The 12,119-nt window shown below is 43.8% G+C and overlaps 1 protein-coding gene across 6 annotated transcripts in view; it reads left to right on the plus strand.

Moving 5' to 3' along the window:
* The window catches only part of FRMD4A (FERM domain containing 4A), a 377,723-nt gene that overhangs the window by 274,525 nt on the left and 91,079 nt on the right, over positions 1 to 12,119 (plus strand). For all 6 annotated transcript variants that reach the window (XM_026841093.1, XM_026841094.1, XM_026841095.1 and 3 more), the window contains 2 exons: positions 746 to 840; positions 8,883 to 8,975. In XM_026841093.1, coding sequence (XP_026696894.1) covers positions 746 to 840; positions 8,883 to 8,975 — 188 coding nt within the window. The remainder of the gene's footprint in view (positions 1 to 745; positions 841 to 8,882; positions 8,976 to 12,119) is intronic.

The raw sequence follows: 12,119 nt of genomic DNA on the forward strand, positions 1-12,119 counted from the left end.
CAGGACAAGAGCTCTGTTATGGGCAAGACTTCAATAGCCCAGTAGGAAACACAGGAGCTCAGTAGATATGATGAAAATTCAGAGGCAGGAGGACACATTAGACTTAAAAGTCAAATAAGGTTTTGCAGAAAAGGTAGTAATGCACCATCCTCTGTATGGAGTGAATAGTTCCTCTGAGCTTAGCTTTTATGCTCTTACAAAAGGGTATTTTGAAAGTGTGTGTTACTTTCCTCTCTTTCCTTCCAAGTGCCTAAATTTGAGGATATATCCTTATCTGACAAGTAATACTGAATGGGAAACTATTTTGTTCTGTCATTTACTTCTCATTTGGTCCTGTCACATCCTATCTTTTGGCACTATGTATTTTCTTAGTGTTATGAGCATATATCTGTGCTGTGTGTGAGAGAGTGGGTGTCTGAAATGTGTTTTCAAAGGTCCTTGATAAAAAGCTTTGACAACTAAAATTATCAGAGAGGCATGAGTGAGCTGGTCATGGTAGATCTGAACACTGTCAGGCAGTAGATCATCTGTCTTCAGAGACATTAAGCACTGAAGAGGTCAGAATCACCAGGGTTTTAGTATTTACTTAGGAGGAAAAGTTACTGCTCTTTTCACAGAGCTAATGCTGCTTGCAGATTTAGCTTGAACACCAGAGGGAACATAAAAGCAACAGCAGTGGAATACCTTCAAGCATATCTGTCCAAGTCCTCCTCATTAATCACTTTCTTTCATTCTTGTTTTCCAGCCAAAGCTTTTGGCCAAGGAGTTGCTTGACTTGGTGGCATCTCATTTCAACCTGAAGGAGAAGGAGTACTTCGGAATTGCATTCACAGATGAAACGTAAGTGCGAGAAATCAAAGACCTAAGAGGCAACTCTTAGATCCCAAGAAACCTTGACAGTTTTGTCCTAAGCAAAATGACCAGCATAGAAGACCTGTGTACCCCAAGGTCCTAGACCAAGGTCTAGTGGACCGCACACCAGTCTGTCCTGTACTGCCTCTTCTTTAGAGGGCTGGAGGCTTCTCATGGCAAGTTAAGCATGGCCACAGGTGTACAGAGGCAGTAACAATCCCTTCCTAATCCCTAAATGGTGTCATTTGGCACTGGTAAAGGGTTAGTTTAATCTATCATGTATTTAAGATCTACTTGCTGGTTCAAAATTATTAACAAATTGGCAGAACTGTTCAATTAAAGTGTTAAGTTTATTCACTCAAGCAGGCTTAAAAGTAATGCTAAATTATTTCAAGAAAAGCAAAAACCAACCTCACAAAATTACTCTATTATTTCTGATGTTTTAGATCCCAAATTAGAGTTTCTTAAAAAAGGGAAAGACGAAAGTGTGGGAAAGGAAGAGATTGCCAAATTTAACATCAATGAAAAGCATTTTAAAATATAAAATTTCCATTGTGGAAAGCATGTGACCTTACCAGGAATCACAGAACAGCCTTATGGCTGAGCTAAACTAAAGGATGGGACCCTGGCACTGCCGTCACCTCATGCAATATTGGGTTGTTTGCCTTGAACCCCAGCTCCCAGACTCCTGGTTTTACCACAGAATTTGAGGTTTTGTCTCAAGACAGGCTATTTCTACTCCCTGTTTAAAAGGCAAGTATAAAATTAGCACTGGAGAAACACTAAAGGTCTGCCAAATGCTAGGATTAGTCCTAGACTGTGATTCTCAGTGGTACTGCACAGTCCTTGCTACTTGTTTGCAGCTGCCTGTTTTCTCTCTGTAGTTAGGCTGTCCTCAGCATACAGACTATGCCTCATATGTGCACCCACCATATTCCACCTTGGTTTGCAATAGGGTTTGGTTTTGTATTTTAATCAGGAAGAGGCTTCCTGCACCTATATTGTTTTTGAAAACCAAAAATTTCAAGCCAGTGCTGTGTTCCCAGAACAGCTGAGTCAGCAGTATTGCTGTCATGAGCCAGCTCTGCTCTCCTGCCGAAGTGGCAGGGAAATATAAATTATCTGTTGGAATAATGATTTGGGATCGGGTAATCAGAGGCTGCTGCATAATTGCATGAACATATCCACATTTATCTCAGCAGCGATCATGCCTCTAGAGCCAGTTCCTTTGGCAAGTGCCTGCCTTGGGCAGCCTGAAGCCATCTCAGGACACAGCTCCCAGGATAGAGGAATGCTGGGCTTCAGGCATGTGCAGGAGCAGGACCAGAACCAGAGGAGAGCCCAGAATCCATCCCATCTCACTGACACAAGAAGTTCAGCCCTGTAGGAGATCTCCAACCCAACACAAGTTAATGAGACTGGTCCTCAGAGGAGGAACAGCAGGAGGTACTGGCAATTTATAAACAGGAGGAGGAAATTGCTCCTCACTAAGGTGTTATTTCTTACTGGAGAGACCAAGTTACTTAGTGGCGCTGCCTAAGAGGGGCAGGAAAGCCATGCAGGGAAGCCAAAGTAGACTAAGAGATTAAAATGTTCATTTAACAGTCCTAACAACACAGGTTAAAAAGAGAAACACATGTCAGACTGCAACCAGATAGCAGCTGAGCAAGTCCCAGCTCTTGGCACAGCTGAGTGGGCGCAGGGCTCCCTTGGGAGTGCAAAGGAAGCTAATGAGGAGGTATCAGCAATAAGAGAGAGCCCAGCCTCCCCTGGGGCCTCCAGGTTTAATGCAGAGCAGTGTGAGCAAAGATCTGGGTTAGTGATGGGAGGAAGCACAAGAAGCTGACAGAGGCTGTCGAGGCAGTGCTCAGAGATGCACAGCGGCTGCAGATGGATGTGCATCCTGCAATCCTGGACAGGATTTCAAAGGGTGAGGTGATGGCATCTACTCGCTTGGTCACATTTTGACCTGTAATCAAGATAGAACAGGGTTCTCATTTTAGGAAATGCTCAGCCACCCCAGATGAAGATTTGGGGACATTCTCATTAAATCTTGTCGCTTTGTCTGTCTCTACAGCGACAAAATCTAGTAAACATAACCCAGAAACATCCCAGTAAATCCTAGCTTATATGAAGCTTGGTCTGCAGTCCTTCTATTGTCCCATAGTGAGTCTGACCTTTGCACTGAGGCTACTTCAGTGCTGTGAAAATAACCTTGACAAAAATATTTCCTCTTCAGTTGTTAGAAGCTTTGAATACAGCAATTGTTTTATTTGACTGAACACAGACAAAAATATGTACTTGTGGAATTGGACTGGATCTTGGAAATAGATGTCCCATGTCGACTTCAGAAAATAAACTGGGCTGTCTATATGACAGATCTTAACCTGCAATATGAAATGCAAGTTTAAAAAAATCCTTTCTTCAAAAAGTCTGAAAACCAGTCTCTTAATGTGTGTTTGCACACAGCCCTATAGCTGATACAGACCACAAAAAGAAACAGCCCTTTAATTCTGTGACGCAGGCCCTCAGGGATTTCATTCTCTTCGCTCTTTACTGTTTCCATGTGCCTTACTTGAAGTGAACTCATAACCAGCTAAAACAGATCAAGCCTGGTTCATAAACGTAGTCTGGGGTTGGCTAAATTGCAAGTTTAGTAAGAAGAAAAGCCACTAAAGTATTAAATCAATTCTTCTATTTAAGAGTAAAAGCTCTATCAGAGTAATTTATTTAGAAATTATTTGGACTGGGGATTTCCATTCATTAGTTGTGCTCTATCATGACAACCTAAGAAGAAAATCAATAGGAACAACCTTTGCGTTGGCAACTTAATAGTTTCTTGTGATAATATAGGGTCATTACTGCATTCAGCGTGACTAAAATTAGATTGTCAGACGATTATGGAGGAGAGAATAACGCCTCCTATTTTAATGATCATAGGAACGCTTTGTGGTGTGAGCCATTAACTGCGGGAGAGCACAGGTCAAAAGGGTGTCGTGCAGCACATGGCACCAAGCTTCACATGAAGCCAGAAGAGCTATCACAGGATCACAGAATCACAGAAATGTATAGGTTGGAAAAGACCTTGAAGATCGTCCAGTCCAACCATCAATCCAACATTAACAGTTCCCAGCTACACCAGATCCCTCAGCGCTATGTTGACCCGACTCTTGAACACCTCCAGGGATGGGGACTCCACCACCTCCCTGGGCAGCCCATTCCAACGCCCAACAACCCCTTCTGGAAAGAAATGCTTCCTAGTATCGAGTCTAAACCTTCCCTGGTGCAACTTGAGGCCATTCCCTCTTGTCCTATCGCTTGTTACTTGGTTACAGAGACTCATCCCCAGCTCTCTGCACCCTCCTGTCAGGGAGCTGTAGAGGGCGATGAGGTCTCCCCTCAGCCTCCTCTTCTCCAGACTAAACCCCCCCAGTTCCCTCAGCCGCTCCTCGTATGACCTGTGCTCCAGACCCTGCACCAGCTCCGTTGCCCTTCGCTGGACACGCTCGAGTCATTCAATGTCCTTTTTGTAGTGAGGGGCCCAAAACTGAACACAGGAATCGAGGGGCGGCCTCACCAGTGCTGAGTACAGGGGTCAGATCCCTTCCCTGTCCCTGCTGGCCACACTATTGCTGACACAAGCCAGGATGCCATTGGCCTTCTTGACCCCCTGGGCACACTGATGGCTCCTGTCCAGCCGGCTGTCAATCAATAGCCCCAGGTCCGTCTCTGACTGGCATCTCTCCAGCCACTCCTCCCCAAGCCTGTAGCGCTGCTGGGGGTTGCTGTGGCCCAAGGGCAGCCCCCGGCATTTGGCCTTATTGAAACTCCCCCAGTTGGGCTCAGCCCATGGCTCCAGCCTGTCCAGGTCTCTCTGCAGAGCCTCCCCACCCTCGAGCAGATCAACACCCCCCCAACTGGGTGACAGCTGCAAATTTACTGAGGGTGCACTCTATTGCCTTGTCTAGGTCACATATGCTGCTTGATTAAGAGTGAAAAGGAATGGGGAAAGGTGAGGGTTTTTTTAGTTCAGCCGATTATGAATCTCCGCTAACCACACTTCCCCTTGGCATCAGCTCTTCCAGATTCACTGAGAGCAAGTGGTCAAGATTACCCTTCTGTTAGCCACAGACACCCCATCTGGGCCATGGACAGATTTTCCACGTCCTTTACTTATCCTTAGATGTGAGTCACCTGCTCCATGGAAAACTACCAACTTTTGCATCTCACAGCTCCCTATCTCCATGGGTCCAACGAAAAGCTGATCCAAACCCTTTTGCTCCCTCTCTAGAGGAGAACCTGCAGAGCAGCTTCTTCATCTAGCTAATATATAGGATAAAATCTGCAAGGCATTGAGGCCCCCATTATTTGTGATACACTTGTGCTAGAGACTATACTGACATGATGAGAGTGCCTGGTGTTAAGACCAGTTCCTTTGTCACCAAGTCCACCATTTTGCAAAATCTGTATAGTTACACTCTTATAGCTCCCTGAGCTTTGCAGCCCTTTCAGAAGTATTTCTGCTGAAGGATTAAGACCTTAAATGAGAAAATCTGTGAGCTTAAAGGGCTTTTTTGTTTCTGTCATGACTGATGAAAATGTAAAGTAGTTTATATGGTTTCTATTATGAGAATCAGTGTTTTTCAATGTCAGTTTAATTCAACATGATTTTGATACTGAAGGGGCATGAGTTGGTTTATTAGTCCAAATACCTTTATATCACAAATCAGTGTGAATCCACTTTTCAGAAAACTGGATACTAACCAGGAAAACTGTATAAACAACCACCTTCAGGCAAAGTATTCATTGATGTACGATCTTTACTGAAAGCCCTGATAAAATAAAACAGAACTACTGCATGCAATCAACAATATGAACCCTGGGCACCAGAATCCATACACAGTCTGTAACCTACATGGACCCAGTTTCTTTTTCTAAAAGTGATTATGTATTTGTTATTGACACATCAGTTTAACTGCCAACAGGAGTACAACAAACAGAAAAAATGATCTGGCCTCCAATATTCACCCTCCCTATAGGTCACCCAGAAGAGTTTGCACCATTGTTTGTTAATACACTGATATAAATACCCAAATGAACAAATCAATGGTGATAATGAAACAAAAGCTACTTTGTGTCTCTAAATTGAACCGTGAAGGAAATCCAGCTAGACACAAGCATGTATGAATGGGATCCTAGTGCAAGCTGCCTAAATTGGTCCATGAAAACTGTCAGAATCACTAGATGCCTAAGGTTATGTGCCCATCCTTTTCTCTGTTTTACATGGGATTGTGCTCCATGAATAGTTCTGCTGAAGACAAGAAGACAGCTTCCAGAGCAAAGCGTTCTGTGGTGTAACAGCACTGGAGTTTGACTCCCCCATAGACGACATTTCACAGGCAGATGCCAGTGACTGTCCACTGCTGTCCTCTACATGCCACACATGCACGCTTGAAAACAAGGAGTTAGGTGACGATCTGCAGTGCAGAAGCTCTCAGTGATGAAAGATTATAAGTGGTAATTGAGTACAGTGAGCAGTTAGCTCCTGGCAGTGATTTAAGTGACCTTCCTCCTCTGAAGGTTCTTTAGATTTAAACTCCATGCAGATGAGAGTAATGAAACTCTCCAATGCAAAATCTCGGTGGCAATTAAATGTGTTATTCAGTACACACAACTATGTATGTGTGCAACGTAAATGTGTGACCTGATATGCATATGTATATGCATATATTCTTTTTGTACTGATTATATCAATCAGTTTCTCAAGTTACAATGAAGTGAGAATGAAAAGAGCAAGTCTTTTAAAAAAAACAAAAACCTTGAATTATTGTTCTGTGCACCATGGCTTCTCAACCCTTCATTGTACATGTTAGGCAAACCCAGACATTTCTGTTGAATAAACATAAAGGTAGACACTAAGTCCATTGTCAACAAATCGGTCTCAGTGGGAACGGGTATGTAACACCATCAGCTGCTGGTGGCTGCTACTTTGGTGATACAAATGCAGCTGGACAGGTTCAGGATAGGATGTCAGGCTTAGTGTGGATTTTCCTTGCTCTGACAATGTTTTGTACTTTGGCCTATATGGTTAAATGCTTGTTTTGTACTTTGGCTAGGAATGGGTGAGCAAGTCTAGTTTCAATCACCATGTGTGCTGGGGCCTTCACAGTTAATTTTAGCCTTCCTGAGTTCTGTTAAAAGAAACATAACAGCACTTCAGGACAAAAAAAAAAAAAAATTAGGAAAAAGGACATATTTCAAGATGGTGGATGCAGTGGGAAATGTGGACACCTCTAATTTTTGGGTACCCAGCCTGAGAATTTTTCAGTGGGGCTTATTTTCTGACAGACTATAGCATCTGTCTTCTAGAAAACAAGACTTGTTAAAGTACTGAGCTGTGCAGAACAGCAGGGCATGATGCTGGGATCCCACACTAGGACTGGGCGACTGCATCCCAGCAGCAGGAATAATGGAAGGAGACTCCATCATGCTGCATGCCCAGCCTGCTGAGAACAAGACCAGTGAGGTATTCAAGTTGAGCCCCAGTGAAGCTGACTGACTGGCTGGAGTGGCTGGAATTCTTTCATGCTGCTCTTCAGGCGCTCTCCTGCTGATCTGTGATCCCTCTCCAGGCTCTGGGCATCTATTGCAGGCACTGGCATCAAACGGGTAGGGGTGGGATGGGTTGCCGTTCCCCTCCCCTGGCAACTTTAGTTTAAAGCCAGCTTGGCAAGCTTATGACTGAAGATGCTCTTCCCTTTCTCTGACAGATGGACCCCATCAGCCCCCAGTAAAACAGGTTTCTCAAAGCAAGTCCCATGGTACCAGAGTAGCCAAACCCCTGGCTGTGGCACCGGTCCCATAACCATGTGCTGATTTGCCAGATTCAACTGGCTCTTTCAAATGCATTCCCTTTGACTGGGAGGGCTGATGAAAAAAACTACCTGCACTCCAGAGTCCCTTCACTGCTCCCAGGGCTCTGTAATCCTTGATAAACCTCAGACTGCTCCCGGTTGTATCATTGCTGCCCATGTGAAACAGCAGCTGACTGACTCACTTCAATTCTGTCTCCCCTTGCTTGTCTAGACAGCAGAATGCTGAAGGCAAGGACTGCCTCTGCCTCTGGGTGAAATGTGGTCTGACTGAAATCAATAGCAAAACACTCACAGGATGCAGCCCTAGCATCACTGAAGGCAATGGCAAAATTCCCGCCGACTTCAGTGGGCCCTGAATTTCACCTTGTGTATTTCCACAGTGCCTAGCTTAACAGGGCCTTTATCTCAGCTGGGGAGAGAGATGCCCCTGTAATATAAATAATGGTATTTATAAAGTACCTCTCACGTGCACACAGCGCTCTACAGTGTGGGGAATGTGACAAAGAACAGAGGTCCTGCCCAGGAAAGCTTCCAACAGCAAGGCACGAATGGATAAATTATAGGAGAAAATAATAGCGACAGGTACCATCTAGGCAAAAGAAAAGCAGCATGTGGTAATTGGAGCTGGAACGCTTCATGGAGCAGCTGTTTTTCAGTAGCTCTCAGAAGGAGGAAAAACGAAGCCTGGGCAAACCTAGAGAGGCTATTGCAGGCATGTGGGTGGTAAATAAACTGTCTGAGGCTGTAGAGTCAAGTTTAGCCTTGAGTGAAATATTGCAGGCGTTGTGGAAACTCTTTAACAATAAGAATTTCTAATGAAAATCTTGACAGACTTTTAATGATACGACTGCTCCAGGGGGTTCTAATAAAAAGGTGAAGCTCATAACATTTTGGGCTGTCCCGCTTGCTCGGTGCTGCCAGCTTTCACCCTGACAGATTGAACTTTAGCAGCTCGATTCCCAGACTGAAAAGTTGCCAGGATGATATCGCCTCCACTTCTCAAACATTTATTGTGTGTTTTTCAAATATCATGCAATAGCCGAGGGCAAATAGCATGCATTTCAGTTCATCTTTTGTAACACCTCAGACCTTATTGCCAGCTGTAGCGAGAAACTCCTTTGGTGCCGGGCTCAAATCTATCTCTTCTCTTGTCAGGGGACACTTGAACTGGCTTCAGCTGGACCGCCGGGTGCTGGAACATGACTTCCCCAAAAAGTCAGGACCCGTTGTTTTGTACTTTTGTGTCAGGTAAGTGCATGATGGCAAGCCCTTCCCATGGGATCCATCTGTGGACAACCTGTTCCCTAGAGGCCAGGAAATGAGGCTGTTGGTTTCTCAACATTGTAGAAATACCTGTGCACAAACACTTTTACAGAGGTTTCTTTTGAGCTCTAACACTAAGACCAATAGCTGCCCACAGAGAAACCTTGTATGAGGGCAAGATTATTATGTCTTTACATTTTTCTTTGTGGGTTTTAAACTCCTGGAAAGTCCAAGCTGGGTATGGCTGCAGAACACAGACCTCTTGCTGCCAGGATAACCAACCTGAGCCAGTCACCTGGAGGGAAAACACTTGCTTCCTCACTGGTGAGCCATCCGTTTCCTCTGGATTATGCCCAGGGTGTGCATTATGTCAAGGACCAAATTAATCCCAGTATATCTCAGTCGTATTTACCTCCTGGACTCAATGACATAACAGTATAATGAATTACCTGCAAATAGCACATGATGGCAACCAGTTGGCTTCTGCATGGGCATAGAACATAGACGGGACTGGACCATCCTAGAAAGGTTTTAATGAACATTATGGCAGTTTGGAACAATTTCTCTTCATCTGGGAATTTTGCAAGGATCTGTTAGTGTTTGGAAGCTGCTAGAAGCTGGCGGTGCTCTTGTGTACACAGTGTCTTTGTTTCCAAGGGAGGTATTTTCCAAGAAGACAAATTTGCTCTTGCAGATTTAAAACATGCAGAGAGAGTCTGGGGGTTGGGGTGGCATATGTACAAAATTAAGTTGATAGTTTTGACTTACTTCTAATGGATAGCTCATGTCTAGAACTGGCCAGTGCAGTGTTATTGTGTCTTTTTCTGTTAGCTTTTCCACTCCAGTGTTATATTACATCTGACATCACTCTCATTCATTCTGTAGTATCCACAAAAAAATTAAGACCTACTTTTCTGTTTCTTCCCTTTTGTGAAGCTTTCTTCCCCCACATAGTGATTGTCATTCATTTAACTTCAATTACAAGGGAGGCTTCTAAAAAGAAGAGACTCTGTTCTGTTATGTCCCCATCTTTAGTGGTGGCTGTATCTTAGGACAAATCAAGACTCCAGAACTGGCTTGATGTCTCCCAAGAGAAGAGCTTAGTGTACATTTTGGGTGATTCAAACTGTAAGGGTAGATCCAGTGCTGAACATTTCCAGTGTATGCAATCCAGAAGCACCTGCACCTAGAACTACGCAAAACTGCTGGTGCTCTTCTGCAAAAGTGTTAGACTTTTTGGCAAATTAAAAAAAAAACCAAAAAAAAAACAAAACACCCAACAAACCACTACACACAAAACCCACACAAATACTCCCCCCCCCTCAAAAAAAAACCCCACCACAACTGGAAAAAAAAACCCTAAATCATGAAAAACAAAGCAGCTCTGTTATCAAGCATTTTGCACAGAGCCAAACTGAGGAGTCTGTGCTAGGACAAGGAGCCCGCAGAGAGCAGGGAAAGTTCTGACTGAGCAAGAACTAAGTGCAGATTTTAGGAGTGGAACTGCTAGATGTGTGAAAGCGGGTGCTACTAAGCCATTCTCATATTCATTTCAAAGACCACTCAATGAGCATAAATATTGCCATCTGTATTGTCTTATGAAAGTTGGCAGCACAGTGGGGACAAGTCATTCTGTCAGGATTGTAGCCAAGAGACATCTTAGGACTATGGATCCATACAACAGTTAGTAAATGAATGACCTCTCCTGCTCAGGAATCATAATCCATAGAGGAAATCCATAAGGGAAAAGACAGCATTCAGTGTATGAAAAGTGAGTGTGTGAAAACTAGACTGGCTATGGGCTTGTATTCTTTTTTTGGTAGTAATGAGTGAATTGTCACACTGCATTACAATCTGAAATGGACTGGAAGGCCAGATGCCTCAAGAGTTAGGAATGGGCATTAACTTACCATGGCTTTTCTACTGGTTTTCTTCCCCTGCTTATGTCAGATGCTGGCAAGAAGTTGAAAAGGTTTCCCAGCACTTAAAGAGTTCCCATGCCCATCCCCAAATCTGATCTGAGCAGAAAGCAATTGAGAAGAAATCAACTCCGGACAGCTGGTGAAGTTGGAAAGGCCTCATGTAGCTGTCACCAGCATTTCTAGTTCTGGCTTGGGAACTAAAGCAAGGCTGAAGGAAAAGTTGTGAGGAGACCCACCTACAGACAGGGTTTTATTTTGATAAAGGAGTGCACAGTGGCTGGCAGAGCTATCCATATCCATACCATAAACAGAATACTCCCTCTGTCCCCTGCTGCCATGAGGTGGAAAGCAGAAATAATTAATGCTGTACCATACCTAATTAAAAATGTGTTAATTTTTAAGAGACTGGGTGCCCATGACACCTACTATAAAACTGTTAAAGGCTTGCCTGTGTTTGCAGATACCTTTCAGGCATTACCTCTCTCAAGCATTGCAGCCGAGAAAGATTAGGTTGGTGCTGGGGGTCTAATTGGGGAGATAGTAATACAACTGGATGTGCCAGATGTTCCTTACAGAGAAATCTGTTTACTGTATCAGGATTTAGTAATCATGTGGGGTTTTCCCTCTGGTCATAGTTAATGCACAATTCAACCGCACTGGGTAACTACTGAAGACAAGAAGCTTCAGGCAAGAACAGTAAATGGTAGTTTGTGAAGAGGAGAAGCTACAGAGGAACCATTTTCACCTTTTATGTGACCATCAAATTGTTTTTACCCTTAACATGCCTGCAGTGATGTTGATGGGCAGCATGCCCACCAAAGATGCCGTAGTTTTTAGATTGCTCTAAAATTACATTTAAAGGGAAGCATGCCTTTTAAAGCAGAGGCTTCTTGGAAGAGCCGTGCTGAAAATAGGAAGTTTCACAAGCTTTGCAGCGTGAAATTCTCCTCCCTTATTTAAATCTCTGCAGCACTGTTGAAGCTTCACCTTTTGACACATATTTCCTTGGGGTTTGACATTGTTGAACATTGATGTCCAGTGACTTTACTCTCTTCTGTAATCAAAGACCAAAAATTTCACAGCACTGTGTCAAAGAAGGAGGATTTTAAAAGGATGTTCTTAGCATTAGTTCAGAATAAATTGCTTCTGCCCTTGTACACTTGCACAGCTAACTGAAGCCTCTCTGTCTTCAAGTTGTCATCTAGTG

The sequence above is a fragment of the Athene cunicularia genome (genome assembly GCF_003259725.1).
Source record: "Athene cunicularia isolate RWA chromosome 1 unlocalized genomic scaffold, athCun1 chr1_part2, whole genome shotgun sequence".
Classification (NCBI taxonomy): Eukaryota; Metazoa; Chordata; class Aves; order Strigiformes; family Strigidae; genus Athene; species Athene cunicularia.